Below are 19,874 nucleotides of genomic sequence, written 5' to 3'. Positions count from 1 at the left end.
GGGCACTGTAGAACAGAATTTCAAATGCTTATGGAATCTAGAGTTTCTGGAGCCATGGGGGTTGGATGAATTCCCAAAACTATTGCCCTGAGATAATCATTAAACCTTAAACCAAAAATACTCCCTAAAGGCTCACCTAAGATGCAACAGTTGATCTCTCCTCATGCAGAGCAAAAAGAAATGAAAAAAACCAAAGATGCACAGAAACAATTAGTCCAAGGGACTAGGGAACCTCAGCTTACATGACCCTGAGATCAGAAGAACTAGATCGTGCCTGGTTATCACTGTCAACCATTCAGAAAGAGATCAAAATAGGACATCCTGGATGGAGCGGGAGAAAAATGTGAAACAAAACTCAAAATCATAATAAAGACCAGGCATACTGGTCTAATAGACGCTGGTGAAACCCCCAAGACTATGGCTCCTAGTCACCCTTAGGGCCTAGAACTGAACTCATTCTTGTGGCTTCCAGCCAAACAACAGACAGGCATATAAGGAGCACATTTACATCAGGTAAGTACACTCCTTGGAACAATCAACCGTGGGAGATCAGAAAAGGAGTATTTGCACAAGGAGATAGCTCAGAGGGCAGAAATGCAGAGCAAAGAACGACACGAGGAAAAGGTAACTACAGGGAGGAAGAGGGAAGAGAACTGTTACATTATGCGGATTACAATCAACGTCATGAGATAAAATGTGCATGAACTGTTTTATGGAAAATGAATTTGCTCTCTAAACTTTCACCCAAATCACAACTTAAAAAAAAATATTTCTTAAAGTCTTCTCTGGTAGCATAGTGCCAAAGGCACTTGATTGCTAACCAGAAGTCTGGTGGTTCAAACCCACCAGTCACTCCTCAGAAGGAAGGTTGGGCCATCTACTTCCATAGCGATACCACCTTAGAAACCCAAGGAGGGGTCGCTATGAGTCAGGTCCGACTCTATGTCACATAACAACAACAAAGTCTTCTTAATACTAAATAACAGCTTAGCTTAACTAGTGAAGAATGTCTGCCTAGAGCATTGTGCTCTTTTAAGATCTATCTATGTGGGATCAAATCAACAGCAACTAGAAAGATTAGCTAGGAACCTTAAGGAGCAGTGAGTTTATGTTAACGACAGAAGAGCAATTTGGAAAAGGAGCATGAGAATGGTTGTACAACTCAAAAAATGAAATCATTGGCAATGCACTGTGTTATGTAGAAACTGTTGAATTGGTATATGGTTTACAGTGTATTATTCTCAGCAATAAGGAAAAATAATTTGGAAAAGAAAAAGAATTACATGGAAGTATTGTTGTTGTTATTTGCCATCGAGTCGGCCCTGACTCCTAGCGACCCCTCCTTGGGTTTCCGAGGCAGTTATCACTACGGAAGTAGGATTGCCCAACCTTCCTTCTGAGGAGTGGCTGGTGGGTTTGAACCGCCTCCTGGTTAGTAGTCAAGTGCCTTAGGTACTATGCTACCAGAGCTCCTACATGGAAGTAAGAGGGACATTAATCAAGGGTCAAAAGACTTTTCTACAAAGGGCCAGAGAGAAACTACACTAGGCTTTCCATCCGGGCAGTCCATCACAGCACAAAATCAGCCAGAAACTACACAAATGAATGGGTATGGCTAGGCTCCCACACTTTATTTATGGACACTGAAATTTAAATTTCCTGTGATTCTTTCACATCACAAAATATTACTATTCTTTTGCTTGTTTCCCACTCTTTAAAATGCAGAAACCATTCCCACCTTAAGGGTTGTACAAATCAGGTGGTGGTCTAGACATGGCCTCCAACCTGTGTTTGCCAAGCCTTGAACCATACAGATAAGATCGCACCTAAATTTCTAACTAAAACCAAGAACTACCAAGCAGATTATTAATGAGCACACTCCCTAGGCCAGATGCTCCTGCAGTGCTAGAAAGGTCAGGTTCTTCACACAGGATCTCAGCCTGGGCCCATCCCACTACCCCTGAACTAATACTGCCTGACCACAGCTGTTGTTGTTGTTATGTGCCGTGGAGTTGGACCCGACTCATAGCAACCCCTCCTTGGGTCTCTGAGGCAGGATCACTACAGAAGTAGACTGCCCAACCTTCTTTTCGAGGAGTGGCTGGTGGGTTTGAACCACCAGCCTTCTGGTTAGCAGTCAAGTGCCTAGCCACTACGCTACCAGAGCTCCTGCTAGGCAGCTCCAATTCTCCCTTGTTGAGGCAGGCCAAAGGATTTTACGAACAACAATATGTTCAGATCAACTTTTAAAGAAAAACAAGGCACTCAAGAAAAATGTGAAGCACCCCACCTTTGATATATAAAATGATTTTGTTTCTAAGTACCCACAAAATCCCACCCCAAGGTCACCACAGACCCACATGGCTGCATCCTCATGCCTGAGATGCATTCAAGGGAAGTTGGTCAAAGCTCAGCTGAACACATCAGTTGACATGTCCAGAAGCCAAAGCACCAAAAAATTTTTTCACATTACAAAGTGAACATCTCAGTCACAAACAATACACTCATCAAGACGGTTTTGCTCAATATATTTTGAAACCAGTTCCACATATTGCTGCTAAATGATTCCGGAAAGCTGCCAAAAGCTCATCTTTATTGATCAGTAATTAGAGTTCAGCTGACAGCCCCTGCTGCTTTGCAGGGTGCACAAAGTTCAAGTCAAAATAATCAGTACACATGAACTTACTAATAATTTCCCTTTAAAATTAAGTCATCCCCAGGGGTTTTATGCCCTATGTTTTGAAAGTAGTCTATTTTATGCACCAATGCTGCCCAAGAGATCTCTGAAAGGATGACAATGGTCTCTACCTGCCACCAGCAGCCACCAGCAACACATAGCCACTGAGCACCTAAAACATGGCCAGTGTGAAAAGCTGAAGTTTTCATTGTATTTAAATTTCAACAGCAACATGTGACTAGTGGATACTGTACTAGGCAGCACAGTATACCACTTAGGATGACAGGACAGTAACAAAATTAAAATAGCAATTATGCTGCCATAAAAATTATCCTTAAAGTGTAGCATGACTGGGGTGGCAGAAAAATCAACTGCTACAACCACAGGGTCACAGGTTTCCTCCAATATGAAGGACCAAATAAAATGCTGAAAGTGATTCACCAGGTCACCTGTACTATCTTTAGCTGTGCAAAAACAATTTTGCATGGATTCCCTTCAACCAGAAAGTGGCACAAAACCCAGACAGGAGGCCCATGTTCAGTGACATGGCATCCTTCAGAGCTGAGGCACATCCAGTCTCCCTAGTCAGCACTGGGCAGCCAGCTGACTGCAACAAGACCACACTGCCATCAAGCATGGGAGTCAGTAATGAAGTCCACCTTGTTCTTTTTCAAAGAGATGCCAAGGCAGGAGAAGCAGGTAGAAACAGCTCATTCCTTCCACGTGGTAAGCTCACCACCAGGAACTGAGATCAACAGCCCAAGGACGCTTCTCCTGATTTCAGCTTCTTGGTGTGTCCATTGGGCCCAGGCTGCGGGCTCTTCCGTCGTTGCCTTTTCTGGAGTTGCTGCTGCAGTCTCTCCTCCTTCTTCTTCAGATAGGTTGTCATGTTGTCGAAGGTGGCCTTATACAGACTGCTGAAGCTGTCCCCAACACCAGCTGAGCCTGGGACAGACACAGAACAGAGGCTGGCTAGGACAAGGGCCAGGACATTGCCTGTTCAGATGCAGCTCCAGTAACCCCAATAAGAACTCCCTCTTAACACTTTATGCCCCCTTAGGGACCCCCAGTCAGAGACCTGACTATTGGACAGGGCTAAGTGTATTTCCCAAACAAAACAAACCAGACCAGTCACCATGGAATCGACCCCAATTCATGGCACACCCACGTGTGTCAGCACGGCTGATTTTTCAGAAGCTAATCGCCAGGCCTTTCTTTGGAAACACCTCCAGGTGGATACAAACCTCTAACTTTCCAGCTGGTTAGCGGCTAAATGCATTAACTATTTGTACCACCCAAAGACTCCATGCGTTTCCAACATGCCCTATATTTTTACTCACCATAAGGGATCCCACTGTGTATAAATTCAATAATCTGCATTTCTCTATAGACAATTTTGGACTTGCTCCTGAGAAGCAATTTATGCTAATGTCATCACCTTCTAACATGGCCCAATTCCTGCGAAGATGACTGGAGACTTTCTTTAGCACGTTGTTTTCAGAAACAGACTGAAGAAGACAAATGGAAAATCTTCATCAGAAAAAGGCAGGACCAGAACCACCAGGCACGGCCCAGCTCACGTGATGGACAACCTGCCAGTGGGAAGATCCACTCAGCCTCAGCATCACGATCTGTGTTCTAGCTCAGACCCAGGGAGCAGGCGGGGGCCTCAGCCCACCAAGCACGCCAGTGGCTGCCATTCATAATGATGTGCACACGTGCCAGGAGCATGGCCGTGTTGCCAGTGGGCACACTGTGCAAACTCTGACCCAAGGAGGCACCAGATCTGGCCAGGACACCTGGGGGACTATGCTTACTGCTGCTTAGCAGAAAAAACACCAAAAAAGTATGAGGAGCGCTGGCAAAGTGCTCAAGCCAGCGAGTGTATTAAAGGTTACAGGGAATTTCCAGACACTCTATCTCATTCATCCCCCAACATTCTGTGACGAGAGGCGTTCCCACTTTACAGTCAGGGAAACTGACTCAGAGAGGTGCAGGCTCGTATTTGTCACCCTTGAGTGAGTGGCTGCCTTACCTTCACTCCTCCCTCCACCCCAGGTACTCAACTCTGCTAAGTTGCCAGCATTAGGAACACAGAACTAAGCCAAACTAGGGCTGGCCTCACTGCTCACATGGCCGTGTGAGGAAAGCACTCATGGGAAAAACTCATACATAAAAGCCATTTTCCAACTCAGGAAAAGTCCGTTTCCAGGCATTAACAGCCTACGCAGACCCTGGCCAAGCTCCCCTCACCAGGCCAGAAACCCCCCTGCCCCTGCTCCCTCACACACACCCCACTGGCCCAGAGAAGTGATAGAACTGAAAAGTCACATATGCAGAGACAACATCAGAATCCCCTCACACACATCCCATGGCTTATGGGACTAAAGGGAACCAGACTATTCCACAAGGGCATCTCACCTGCCACTGCCCCCACACAGGCTGGCAAAGCACCAGCGGGGTTTCCTGGCAGTCCTGGAGGACCCACAGACTCTGTGTCTCCTCAAAGGCGACGTCCCACACACGATGCTGGAAGGATAGTTTCTGCTTGTAAACCAACTGCCGCCGGGGGGCATCCAGCTGGAAGATGTAGACCACAGGGATACTGGGCATGGAGAGAGAGGGAGAGAAGGTACTGCGCCACCACCACCAAGCACATGGGCATCAGCTGACACAGACACATCTTGGCACCCCTGCACCATCCTCACAACCACTGCTATGTTTGAGCCCATTGTTGCAACCCCTTCACACGCCCAAACATCCTACAGCCCCTACACATCTCCAAAAGCAAGAGGGCATACACACAAGCCTAACTTGAATTCTAAGCAACTGGAACCTTTCCTCCTGTCAGGAACCAAGGCAAGTCCACAAGACAGGAGCCAAAGGCTCTAGGACTTCCCATTGTTGTTGTTGTTATTGTTATTTGCCATCGAGTCGGCCCCGACTCCTAGCGACCCCTCCTTGGGTTTCCGAGGCAGTTATCACTACGGAAGTAGGATTGCCCAACCTTCCTTCCCAGGAGTGGCTGGTGGGTTTGAACCACCAGCCTCCTGGTTAGCAGTCAAGTGCCTTAGGCACTATGCTACCAGAGCTCCTGCACTCCTCTGGGGTGGGGTGGTGGCATATGCCCAATCAATTATGGAGAGAGATTCTGTCCAATCAACTGCAATGAGCTACTGAGGTGTGTGTGTGCAGGGGTGGTTAGAGTCTCTCCACTGGCTCTCAGGTGGGGAGGAGTTCTTCTGTCTAATAGGTAACATAGAGAGGGTTCTATCCAATCAGCTCTGGAGTGAGAGGGATTCTGCACAATCAGCTTTTTGTTGGGGCGCAGAATTCTATCCAATTGGCTTTCACGGGAGATTCTATCCAAACAGCTGTGGGTGGGTCTGCTCAAGGAGGATTGTATGATACAAAAAAAATTGGTCAGTGGCCACTGCTACCCTTAAAGCTAGAAAATATAAGTATCAAGTGAGAGAGCATCCTTAAAGAAAAAAACCTGTACCCATCACACAATATCATTACAAAAAAGAGAAATCCACTGAAGGGAAAAATTGTACCAATAACAATGCCTAAATTTTCCTAATTTAGGACGACATGGCCTGTGGGATGAGTGTAACAATTCGCTTAACCCTTGCCTCTCACAGGCACCTGGACAAAGCCACATGGGGCTGCCAGGCACTTACCTGTCACACAGCAGGGCAACACAGCTCTCTTGGCGGCAGTACACAATCCGGGATGCAGTGAAAGCCTGCAAGGAAGAGGAGGGCTTAGCTGCCACCACCACCCAGGAGCTGACCCAGACAGCAGTGTCCAACCTGAGAGCAAAGCCACAGGACTGTATAACTCCTACATGTTGACAAGAAAGGGGTGAGAAGGGATTTCCAGGACTTTCTGGAAAACCGTGGACCATTCATTTCACATAATTCTACCTCCCTGTGGCCAATGGCAGAAGCTTCGTGGTGGCTCTGGCCCTCCCCGAGAGCCTATGGAATGCTTCTAAAACCAAACCGGCCAAAAGCAAGGAGAAGAGTGAACAGACCACTCAGAGGGAAAAGAAAGGGATTATTAATTACCAGACACAACAACTCAAAGCATCTCCACACTTCCTGGCAGAGGAAATGTTAGGATATGAAAAAAACTGTCAGAATCCAGAGCCACAAGAAGTCAGGAGAAGCAGGCCTGGTGCTCATCACAACTGCCCAGGAGGAAGGGCAGAAAGCCCACTGTATTCTCAGGGTGGCCCCTCAGCAGGAGCCAAGGGTATAGCAGCACAGGGAAGCCAAGCCACCCATGTGATGGCAACAAACTAGCTCGAACTGAGTCAGACCCTCTCTTCTGAGTTACCACGCTCTGCCATGGATCTTCTTCACACCAAAAAGGACCAGCACCAGCCTCGCCCTCCCAGATGGCTGTGTGGGTAAAGGGCATGCAGTAGCTGGAAGCAGGGCCAGGCTGACAACCTATGGGCCTGTTACCTGGCCATACCTGACCATTTCACTTCCTAGTACCCTGTCAAGACAGCTACCAAAGAGCATTCCAAGGGTCAGAGGAGTGAGGGCACCATGCAGAGTATGAGCCAGACATGTCCATCTCTCATTTGCCTCCCTCTTAAAATTGGAACTCATCTCTAGACCACATCACGGACACCAAGGGAATATTGATCCCTCAGTGCTGCAGGGGCCCAGCAATACAAATCCAGAGCTCTCAGCCCAAGGACACACAGCAGAGCACCCATGCCATCAAGAAACTCCCACAGGTCAGCGCCATGAGCCAGCTACACAAATCCTTAAGTGAACAACCCTGAGCAGAAACAGAAGTAAAACCCTCCTGGTCTCCTGTGCAGGCCCAGCACAGTGCGAAGCCGTGAGTGTCCTCCAGAAGCATCCCACCGCCCCGCACCTAGTACCCAGTACTGAGCTCTTCTAAGCACACAGGACTCCAGAGCAATCAAAAAGGCATAATGAAAACCTTCCTGGCAACCAAATGCTCACGTGACATGACACCGCAGACACACAGAAGGGCTGGGCTGGATTCAAAGAAACCCATCAATAGGAGGAGCTGGAGAGAAAAGATAGAGCCTCTAGTTTTTGAGAAATAAAGATACCAAAATGTCAGTGAAACACAGGTCACCAAGCAGCATAAACAGCGGGCTCCAGACAGTGCCAGGTTCTGCACGTCTCCTAAGGTCAAGGGCCACGCTCCAGCCTCACCACCCTCCAGAGGGACCTGCACAGCTAGGGCTTGTGAAAACCATCATGCTTACCCAAAGAGCCCCAACTTGGAAGAGACTGGAAGCCGAGACCCCAGTCAATCTTCGCTGGAGTCTATTCTAAACATGAAGCAGCACAGGAAGCTCTAGGTCTTTAAATATCATTAGCCTCAGCACTGTCACCACATCTGAAGACCTTGGCATACCACCCAAACAGCTCAGAGCCTCCAAGAAGGGACATGTGGCCTCTGACACACCCAGGGAGCACAGTACCCTTTGCTGGCACCTCATAACACCCTCAGGTTGCAACACAGTGAGGCGTAATACACTGGAGGAAGGGTGCAGCAGACAGCACTGTGGGCACACGTAGGGCCTCCACAAGGGGAGCATGCACAAGATGGTGCAGGCTGCCCAGAGGAGGCGCAGATGGACATCCCACAGAGCCAGTCAGGAAGGACAAGCTGCTAAACAGCGGCATCCCCTGGTCTCAGTCAGCAAATCACCAGCCATCGCCCCAAAACTGCCAGGAGAGTAGCACGTGGGTAGAACTGATAAGTAGACCTGCCTCTGGCCAAGGTTCCTGTGGGTGGTTTTCCTGCCTCAAAAATAGGGATAGGGGATAGCTGGAGAGTGACTGAACATGCACACAGCACTAGAGCCCAAGGACAGCTGCTAGGAACAGACCAGAACCCACCCCCAGGAAGCACAGCCCAGGTCAGGGCAGTGTGACTGACAGCTGTAGGAAAGCAAAGTGACACAGAGGTAGCCACGGGCCACAGGAGGCCTGCACTGCATTCAGTTGGAGCAGACAGGGCAGGAAAGAAGCCAGAAGGGGTACAACTCACAGCACCCCATTCAAGAAACGAAAGCCACAGGACACCTGACCTGGATGCAACAGGCCAAATCAGAGACCAGGAGCCTGGACAAAACACCCCATCTCCCCACTAGGTTCACATTCTACCCGGCTGGACCTTCACCCCACACCACCTGCTGGCAAGGACAAAGCACTCTTCCCAGTAAGACGACATAAGCATCCCACACAGACTTTATGAGCACTCAAGGCCAGTGCCACCTGGGGGCTGTGAGAGGAGCCCCACAAACAGAGGATGCTCAGGGCACTGAGCCCACCCACACAGCACTCCCGCAAGGCTGCAAGCTCAGGCACCAGTGTTCTCCATTTGCAGGCAAGAGAAAGAGGCCTTTCTGTAAATGATTTGTCCAACACACACAAGGTGAGACTTATATGTGACTCCCACTGATATGACGAGGTGTCTTCGGCATTAAAAATACAACTTCCTCCACACTGGAAGCAGTCTGGCACTAGCACCAAAGAAGTGTTTCCAACATAAAAACATCTGTTCTCACAGAATCTAGGAGCCCAGACACATGCTGACAAATCCAGGTGAGCGGCATGGCACCTTACCTTCTCACTTCGGGGCACATCTGGCTCCTGCAGACTGGTCACGAGACAGTGGTGCAGCTCCAGCCCACTCCGATAATCCCAGAGGCGCAGAGTGCCATCCTGCATGCCAAGCACACATGTTAGCCCAAGTCACACGCAGACACAAGAGGCAGCTCACATTGAGACACCAGGTGTTCACAGGCTGACACATAGCATTGACTGAATGGCCAGCTGTGGTCTGTGGAAATGCTGATGAGTGGCCTCCATAAACCAGAGGCTCCCTGGGTCATCTCACTGAATAGAAGAAGCTCACACTAACCCTCACAAAGAGCATGGATGAACCCACAGCAGAATGGGCCAAGGGCCAAGACAATGAGACCATCTTGTTCTAGGTCAGAAAAGACATATGGTAGGCTCATCTCATACTCATTCACACCCACAGACATTTTATACACATAAGTAATCTACAGTGAGCAAGGAGAAAGCCTCCACCACTCTACCACTCAGGAACAGCAAGCACCACCTAGTGGGCTGCCGAGGAAAAGGGACACACGGACTCCAACCCACAGAGGACTGCTCTACACCTGAGAATCACAACCCTGAACAGCCCCGATCACTCCACCCTATCCCTGGGCTCCTGGCTCTGCTGTAAGGAAACCAGAGGGAAAAGCTGGCAGAAAGGGCACTCACCCCAGAGGTCGACAGCAGCAACTCCGGATGGTCAGGTACCACAAATATCCGACTCACAAACCTGCAGTGGGAAGAGGAGCAGGGACTTAATCCAGGCTCCATGGCATCAGCGCACCATGGAGGCAGCCTATAACCCAGAAAGTAGAGGTCTCTCCACCCTACCCAACGACCTCAAAAGACTTGCTTGCACCCAAGAAGAGGAATGCATGTGACCAGAAATCAACAGACACATGTGTCATCCTTGAGCCCACACCAACAGCACAGGGACACTTCAGTGAGAGGTGCTCTCAGCCTAGAAGCTCCCCTAGTCATGGCCACCGAGGACCACCTCCCTCTTTGCTTTTCACACTTCACCTTGCCAAGAAGCAGACATCACTACACATCTGCCACTGAGTGATGATGGCACCAATGACAGCAAGACCAATAGGACAGAGCATGGGAGAAGGAAAGGCAGGGACATAGAATGCAGCATCACACCTCCTCACGGTCAGGCCCTGGGAACCTGAAGCTCCTGCCACAGAGTAGGTACAAGAACTCGGTCCTTCCCCCAGTCAGCACAGAGCCTCAGCACCAAAAGCCAGAGAACTGTCTCAGCTGGACCACACCAAGTTGCTCACACAGGGCTCTGCCTGCAGCAACCATATAATGTCAAGTCATGGCTGCTCTCCTGACAAAGCAGTGGTGCAGAGTGCACTCTGGGCAGCAGGACCCTAACTGAGGCTTATCTCCCATGAATACAGCCTCTGCACCTCCAGGGTGGAGAGTACACGCAATCCTATCAGCTCGGGCTGCAGCCATCACTAACACACTCAACTCCTCCGTGGTCTCACCAGCTGGCCCACCATGGCCCTCCCCACTAACCAGGCCCCTCCTGGCCTACCCCACCCCCCTCACCAAGGGCTGCCTTCCACAAAGACACTTGGGGCCCCAATCTCAGTTCTTCAAAAGGGAAAAGAGAAAATGCACATTCCAGGACAAATATGCCTTGTTTTCTGCCCTGATGGCACAGGGCTTTCATTCCAGAGGTCACAGGTACCCTCAAAGTTCTCAACAGGAGAAAAACATTCATTCATTCAAGTATCTACCAACTACCTACCATATGCCAGGCACTATGCTGAGTGGGGACACAGCAATAAGTGTAACCCAGAGTCCTTCCAACTAGGACACTGGAAAGAGACCAAAAGATGACTAATGTGAGCTAAGGGCCAAGAACAGTGCTGTCCAACAGAATATGAGGCAAGCCAGATGGGGGCCATGGCCATACTATTTAATGTTCTAGAAGGCACATTAAGAAAGTAAATAGAAACAAGTGATATTAATTTTAGTAACGTATTTACTAAAACACAGTATATCCAAAATATTGTCATTCAACCCATAATTGATGTAAAAAATTACTGAGATATTTCACACTCTTCTTTGCATTAAGTCTTTGAAATTGGGTTATGTATGTGGCACATATGGCTCACTTCCCCTCAGACCAGTCACATATGACACGTGGTTCGTGGCTCTCATGCTGGACAGGACTGGTTAAGGAGAAAGTTCTAGGCCAGGGCAGTTGTTATTCAAGAAGAGGAAGCAGCAGGTACAGTACTGCGTTGTCAGTGATGGCAAGCACTGATCTATGGGTAGATAGATGGGTGGACAGGCTGAATAATCAGGTATGTCTAGGCAGGGGGCACTATGCCCATGGCCAAGTATAGGGTTGGCAGACAATGTTTCTACATGCGTATTTGTATGTGTTGTAAGAATGTCTGGATGTCATGTTCATCACAGCACTATAAAAAATAGCAAAGAGATGAAACAACCTAAGTGCCCACCAACCAAGGAACAGATAAACAAACTATGGTACATACACACAATGGAATACTATGCAACCCTAAAGAATAACACAGAATCTGCAAAACACTGCATGACATAGATAAACTTGGAGGACATTCTGCTGAGTGAAATAAGTCATTCACAGGAGGATAAATATTGTATTAGTCCACTATTGTAAAATGTCAAGGAAAGGTTTATAGATAGAAGGAAACTTTCTTTATTGGTTACCAGGGATGGGATGGGAAGGGACAGAAAATTTCTAAATAGATTAGAAAATAAAGATTTTTACATATGTTTGTGTGTGTGTGTGTATATATTTATATGTATGTATATATGTATACACATACATACATATACATATATACATATATATGTATGTGTATATATATGTATGTATGTGCGTGTGTTTGTCTATACATATGTATATGTGTGTGTGTATATATAGAGATATAGATATAGACATAGATACAGATATAGATATGAAGGTTATTAGTGGTTACCAGAGGTAGGAGGGAGGGGGAAAGGGGAATTTTTGTTCGTGGGTCATTGACTTTATGCTAATAGGTGGTGGAATATTTTGGAAAAGGATAGCAATAATGGTGGCACAACATGAAAAATGTCACTAATGTCCCTGAGGTGTAAATATGGAAGTTGCTATGTTGGCAAATGTCTTGTCGTATATGTTTTCACCACAATAAAAGTAAATATTAAAAAAAAAGGTCTAGGTTCCGAGTGTACAGTAGAGCTAACAACGGTCAAGGTTGTGGTGACTTCTTGGCCACAGCCAGCTACTCAGAGGGAGCGAGTAGTTGGACCTGTGGGCTCAGGACTATGGTCATAAGGGACATCACACTCAATTGGCATAACATAATACACAAAAACATTGTTCTACATCCTACTTTGATGAGTAGAAACTGGGGTCTTAAAAGCTTGCAAGCAGCCATCTAGAAGCAATGATGAGTCTCTCTCATAATCCAGAGCAAAGAAGAATAAAGAAAACCAAAGATGCATGTAAACAGTTAGTCCAAAGGACTGGTAGACCATGCAATCCTCAACCTACATGGCCATGAGACCAGAAAAACTAGATGGTGCCTGGCTACCACTGTCAACCACTTTGGAGAGGGATCAGTGCAGGAGATCCTGGAGACAGTGGGAGAACAATGTGGAACAAAATTCAAAACCATAAAAAAAAAAAAGACCAAGTTTGCTGGTCTGATAGAGCCTGGTGAGACCCCTGAGATTATGGCCCCTAGTTACTCTTCAGGTCTGGAATTGAACTCCTATGGCTTCCAGCCAAACAATAGATAGGCAATATGAGGTAAACATTTATCACATAGATATACCACTTGGAGCAATCAATCATTAGAGACCAGAAGGGCAGTATTACCACAGGGAGACAGCTGGGGGATGTGAGGGGAGTACATGGAAGGGAAGGACACAGGGAAGAGGTAACTATAGGGAGAAAGTGGGAAAAAAGCTGTTACACTGCGAGGAATTGCAGTCAATGTAATGAGACAAAATGTATATGAACTGCTGTATGGAAAATGAATTTGCTCACCCAAATCACAATAAAAATTAATTAATTAACTAATTAATTAATTAATTGAATGAAAGAATGAATGAATGGCAATGGTTGGCATGAGACCAAAAGAACTAGATGGTGCTACCACTGTCAATCACTCAGAAAGGGATCAGTGCAGGAGATCCTAGATAGAGTAGAACAATGTGGAACTAAACTCAAAATCATAAAAAAAAGACGACCAGGCTTACTGGTCTGACAGAGCCTGGTGAGACCACAGAGATTACGGCCTACTTACTCTCAGGCTTAAAATTGAACTCACTCCTGTGGTTTCCAGTCAAACAATAGCCAGACATATAGGGTGAACATTTACATCATGCAGACACACTCCTTAGAGTGGTCAGTCATGGGAGATAGCTCACAGGGTGGGAACACACAGGATAGAAGGGCACAGGGAAGAGGTAACTAAAGGGAAGAAGTGGGAAGAGAGCTGTTACATTGTGGGGATTGCAGTCTATGTCATGAAACAAAACGTGTATGAACTGCTGTATGGGAAATGAATTTGCTCTGTAAACTTTCACCCGAATCAAAATAAAAATTTAAAAAATGAAACAAAATAGAGAGGCAGTGATTGGGGAAGGCTGTGCTGAGAACATGTGACATCAAACCCAAAGCTAAGGGAAGGAAGCAGCGTGGGGCTGTCGGGAAAAGCAGTTTCCTCCACAGAACAGCAGGCACCAAGGCCCTGAGACCAGTGTGCCTGGCAGGGTCAGGTGCAGCCAAGACCCCAGCAAGCCCAGAGAAATGGAGAGTGCTGCAGACCTTGTGGGTCATAAGGACTCTGGGTTGCTGATTACCAGAGAAACAAATAAAAGTCAAGGTAAGTGATCATGAGGTATAAACTGAGGGACCAGCAATCTCCTTAAAGGTCAATGTTCACCTTTCATTAGAAACCAAGAAAACACAAGCAATCCTAGAAATGAAGGCAATGCCTCCAATTTCTCCCAGTCCCACAAATCACCTATTTTAAAACATTTCAGCCAATTAAACTAAGTGCTTTTCCTTTGTGAAAATTCTAATTAGCCTTTTGCCTGAGAAGGGTGGCACTCTTCAGAAATGTTTTCTATACCCATCAAAATTCCATTAAGAAAAGAGAACTCTTGTACCAAGTGACAAAGGCAACAGGGACAAGGCAGAAGCAACAAAGGCAGAGGTGACAAGGAAAACAGCCACGGCCACATTCAAGGCTATTAAATCCTTTGACAGTTAAAATTACTAAATTACGATCACTACACCAAACTGCCCAGCAGACCCAGGGCCTTTACCCTGAGAATTGAAGACATTCCAGAATAAACCTCCACCACAAGGCTGATGTGGAATAACAGACCAGAGGAACAGGATCACAGCAAACTCCTCTCTCACACTTCCGATCAATCCGAGCTTCCATGGGCAGCAAAAAGTTGGTCAGTCTGGTCTGGCTAAGGCTTCAGTTGTAATAAGAAATTTCTACCTAAAAAACCCATCAGGGCCAGAAGGAGCTGAAGGCAAGAAGGTGACTAGCCAAACATGACAGCACTTACCGGGAAGTCATCAGTGTAGCACCAGGAGGGGCCTTCTTACCAGAAGGGTCGCAAGTGGCTCCGAGATGGCCTACTACCCAGTGGCCACCAGCTCCTCAACCAGAAAACTCTCCCTTCACCTACTGTAAAACCAGTTTGCGCAGAAACTGAGAAGGGGCTCATGCCAGAGCAGCAGGGAGCATGCAGGGAGGGTACTCACTCGGTGTGTCCAAGGCAGAAGGACTCAATGCTGTGGGGAGCTGCCGACCAGCTCACTCGGATCTTCTCATCACGGTCCGCAGTGAGGACATAACGGTCATCAGGACTCACCACCTGCATCACAGTGACAAGGTAAAGAAGCAGCAAATGCTACACCTCTCAAGCTGCAGCCATGAAACACCAGTCCTCCTCCAGCATCTGAGCCTTACCAACACTCCAAACGTCCCTCAGGAGGAAGCCTACATTCAACTGCCAATGGGACAGGGCTCCAGAGGATGCTATGCTGGCTCCCATCCCCCTCCAGATGTCCCTAGTCTAATCATTGTCCAGGCCCTAGCACTCCTGCTCTGGGTGGGTTCTGAGGGCCACCTCAGCCCCACCCTCAGCTGTGTATCTAGGCTCCATGAAGGGAGGGATTTCCCTGGGTGTTCTGTCTCCTGAGCTCAGTACATCTATTGATGTCCTCAACCCCACCCATTGAACCCCAGATATAAGCTCCCTCATCTCCAATAGTCAGGGTTCACCTCCCGATTTTCCTGTCACTATCCCCGTGCTCATTACCACATCCTGGTGCTTTCTCCTCCAGATATCCCGTCTCCCCTCCTTTCCTGGCACAGCTCCTGCCCCAACATCCCTAGCACAGGGCCACCCCAGGTGGTTACTTACAGATGGGATGGAATAATGCCAAGCTCAGGGTCTGCTGTGAGGACCAAATGAGGGCACCCCTCCCATCTACTTCCTACCTGCATTCGCCTGTCTCACTCCTGCATAAAGGGCTCTAGAGCGCAGCCACCATTATGGGAAAGCCACACTCTCACCCAGACATGCAGGGCACAAGGGTACAGTACCCCTCACTTCGTCCCCCACCCTCTTCACACCTCTACCCCCAGGTCCCAGGAGGTGGGAGCATCCCCAGCTGTCCCCTCCTGGTCTGCCCCAACAGTTTCTATAGAGAAGCCACTCTGTGAAGACCAGCATCACCACAAAGACAGGTGCTGGCTTTCCCAATGCACCACAGGCCTCTGGGGGGTTCGTGTACCCTCCTATGACCTTCAGCATTTCAGCACGAGGTTTAGTGCAGGCCGTGCAGACTTTCTAGGGGGTGGAGGACACCAGTCACAGGGCAGGAACCACAGAGGGGCACACTTGCTAGAACAATATTGAAGAACAGAGCTCACTGCTGTGCTATCTGAGAAAGACCCTGCTCAGAAAATGACCTGACGTCCTCAGGGCTCCCAGAAACTATTTAGGACACACATGTGCTCTACTTCCATAAAAGTAAGGACACAGAGCACCTTCATCTTAACTAATTAATGAACCACTCTCCCTTCTTCGAACTACTAATCTCTCAGCATTGTTCTTATGATCTGCTGCCATCATGGCCTCTGGAGTGTCACAAGCCGCCACAAGGGGGCCATGTCTTCCTCATCCTGTCTTCCCAAGATCCCTAGCCCAATGCCTTACATAAAACCACCATTCATATTTTTGTGAAACTGCCACAAAACTATTTGGCAGCCCCCTCCCAGGCATCCCAGATATCCTAATAGTGCACCTGCACAACAGGCTAAGAGAGCCAGACAGTGCACAGGCACAACAGACTTACGGAGCAGACATCAGCGAAGCAAGCGCCTACGTACCACATCCAACAGCATAGACAGGTGTCCCAGCTCAAGCTTCCCACATCCCTGAGGCTCTAGCACAGAGAAGGAATAGACATCCCCAGACTTGTCCGCCACCAGCACCTTCTCCTCAGAGGCTGTGAACGTCAGGGCGGTGCATCTCCTCACCACGGTTCTGGAAGGCCAGAAAGAGGTCTCAGATTAGTTATCAAAATTAATACAAGGGCCACCAACAGACCTTGAAAAGCTACATACTCAGTCAGTACGTGTCAGGTCCTCACCATATGTCTTCTTTTCTTGTAACCACAGAGCCAGATAAGCAGAGCCATTAAAACTGCAACAAAGCCGACATCCTAGACAAACTTGGCTTACATCATTTTCCCTTTTAAAAAATTGCTCCTAATGATAGAATGCAGGTGTTTTATATAAAATTCTTTCAACTTTCCTGTGTTTGAAAACTGCCAGAACCCAGTGTTAGGGAAATTGCTGCCAGACCCAGAATCTCTGTTCTTCACCTGGGTGACAGTGGTCAGCTTCTCATGTGCCAAGTGGGATCTGTCTGGGACACCATTAAAAACAGACAAAAGTGTACCCTCATTAGAGACCCTCCTTGGAGCTTTTATCAGCAGGACCTATGACATCTATGGCAGCCCATCCCTGTTATGTCCCACAGGACCAAGAATCCCACAAACCCTGCCAGAGATACAACCCTCCCCCAGAAGACAAGGCTGTCTCTAATACCCTGAAAGCTGGGGCTCAGTATGACCCAGAGCAGCAGTACAAGCATCCATGTGACCTTCCATAAGGCCACTTCCTAGAGCAAGGGGCATGTGCTGATGGGCAGTACTGACAACTGGGCAGTCCTGAGCCCCAGCTTGTATCAGGTTAAGATAACACGTTTACAAATTCAGCCCTTGACCTAGACCCATGAGTCCATCACATTTACAAGATGGTTTAGTAACGGTATTAGCCCTAACAAGCAAAGTGATGCTCGCTCTCCATTTACATGACCTGGGGCAGTATGTGTGGCATCTCCATGTGCATCATTGTCTGCCATCTCATCTCTAATGGAAGATAACACGCCCTCCACAAGGCAAGAATTCTGGACTTTTTCACTTTATAGAGATATAAGATGTGACACTCCTTACACACAAAAAGCAACACTTATTGGCTATCTGCAAAAGAGTAGCTATCCTCATTCCTCTGTGCCTTGATCTGTGGAGGCAGTCCCATGTTCCCAGGAGAGAGCTCAGGTCCACCAAGACCCTACCACAGCTGGATCACCATCAGACGTTAATTAGGAACGAAAGCTGGAGCTTAAACAAATGATGTGCCCAACTCATGGACTGACAGAGCCCTGCACTCTTGAGCTCAGGGGCAGAGGGATAAAAGAAGAAAAGGGACAAAGCCCTTCCAGCTGTTCTCCTGTTCATCTGCACTGAGCTGCCTGTAGCAGCTGAAACTCCTCTCCTCCCACCAGCCTACTGGTGCCAGTGGAACTGCAGAAGGGGGGCCATAATGGGAGAAAACAATGACAAGAGAAAGACAATTAAGCTCTTGGGCAAGATTCATCAAAATTCTCAGAGTGCTGTCACAGAAAAAGCCTGTGAGGTGCCTGCAACACGGGCTTGCGTTCTAATTGGCTAATTAAGCAGCTGCAACAAAAAGCCAACCACAGCATTGACAGGAACAGCCTGAGACTGAAATCTAAAGAAAACAACAGCCTTGGGCTCAATGACCCAGTACACATCTGGGCACCAAAGAGTCCCTCCCCCTATACCCCTCCCTTTGCACCCCCTCTGCCCCCAATTTCATCCTGGTTTCTGCCTCCCCATCTGCCTCCACATCCAGCTCAGCACAAAAATGGAATTCCTTATCCAGTCCCTTTGTTTCATGCTTTCAGTGGCTCAGGCTAAATGTGTCCTGGCAAAGGTTCCAGGGTATGGCCTACTGTGACCTGATGGTTGGGTCAGTTACAGGGTGAACTGTGTCCCCAAAAACTTCATGCTGAAGTCCTATCTGCAGCCGGGCCTCCACACACCTCTCTGAGATATCAGTTCTTGCCTCCTCCCCCTACACAAAGACACACTGTCCAGCCTCTGCTCCTATTCCCTCAGGGAGGCAGTCCCGCTCCAGGCATATTTCCATCAACAGCCTCCAATAATGGACATACCCTCTGACTCAGATCCCAGAGGCAGAGCCCAGCCCAAGGAAATAACGGTGTGTGTTAATAATGAAACTCTAGAAACAATCTAAGGGCCCAACAACGGGGACAGACACGATTTCACAATGTTCAGGATAGGAAACTATGTGAGGGAAATCAGGCTACAAACCAGCATATGCCCAATACTATAATTTAACATCTGCAAATGTTACACTTGCAGAGATAAACTGGAAGGACAGGTACCACCATGTTTATTATTCATCAAGGCTAGCTCTGGATAGTGAGGTTTATTTCCATTTGGTATTCTTCTGTGGTTTCAGATTTTCTGTATGGACCATAAAATTAAAGGGAAAAATGGAAAACCTGAATGTGATAGGGCACCAAACTGTACTCCAAAGAATCCCAGACAGAACAAATCAGGAAATTATTCTCAGTTTCCCTGATCTAATGTACCATCCCTCAGACGAATACTGGGTATGTTCCTGCCAAGGGTACTAATCACAATGTCAACGGGTAAGTCACACATCTGCACCAGTTCTCCTCAGCTGGCCTTGGAAACATTTCCCAGGTGAAGTTAATATACTAGAAAATGGGAATCCAAAGCCTCATTGGCTATAAAGGGATCTCACTTTACATATCTGTGCTACTGAAATGATAAATGAAAGTGAAGTTTTTGCAGACAGACTTACATTTTAAACAAACAGGAAAATACTAAGTTTCCTAATATACAAAGAGCTACCACAAGTCAACAAAAAAGGATCAAAACAATCAACAGAAAAATGAAAACACAGTTCATAAAATATAAATGTTTCTTTCATTTATAAAGAGTGGCTCTACTTCACTTTAAAAATAATAAAATAAGAACACAAGATATGATTTCTCATCTATCACATCAAGAATATATAAAGTTTGCTTGATAACACCCTGTGTTGCCCATCCAGGGTTGGGATGGTTACAATCTGGTTACACTCTGGGAGGTACATAGATATAAACCCTTT

At 47.5% G+C, this 19,874-nt stretch overlaps 1 protein-coding gene across 1 annotated transcript in view; it reads right to left on the bottom strand.

Moving 5' to 3' along the window:
* Window positions 1-3,428: 3,428 nt before the first annotated feature.
* The window catches only part of WDR4 (WD repeat domain 4), a 29,136-nt gene continuing 12,690 nt past the window's right edge, over window positions 3,429-19,874 (bottom strand). Inside the window, exons 4-11 of the mRNA XM_007947271.1 lie at window positions 16,731-16,887; window positions 15,095-15,207; window positions 9,979-10,039; window positions 9,310-9,408; window positions 6,361-6,425; window positions 5,099-5,282; window positions 4,116-4,185; window positions 3,429-3,622 (exon numbers count right to left, since the gene is read on the bottom strand). Of these exons, the coding sequence (XP_007945462.1) occupies window positions 3,429-3,622; window positions 4,116-4,185; window positions 5,099-5,282; window positions 6,361-6,425; window positions 9,310-9,408; window positions 9,979-10,039; window positions 15,095-15,207; window positions 16,731-16,887 (943 nt within the window). The remainder of the gene's footprint in view (window positions 3,623-4,115; window positions 4,186-5,098; window positions 5,283-6,360; window positions 6,426-9,309; window positions 9,409-9,978; window positions 10,040-15,094; window positions 15,208-16,730; window positions 16,888-19,874) is intronic.

This window comes from Orycteropus afer, unplaced genomic scaffold (genome assembly GCF_000298275.1).
Source record: "Orycteropus afer afer isolate SDZICR_OR568_19922 unplaced genomic scaffold, OryAfe1.0 scaffold00179, whole genome shotgun sequence".
In the NCBI taxonomy this organism is placed as follows: Eukaryota; Metazoa; Chordata; class Mammalia; order Tubulidentata; family Orycteropodidae; genus Orycteropus; species Orycteropus afer.
The sequence above is the reverse complement of the archived record's forward strand: the minus strand, read 5'-3'. Positions and strand labels throughout refer to the sequence as shown.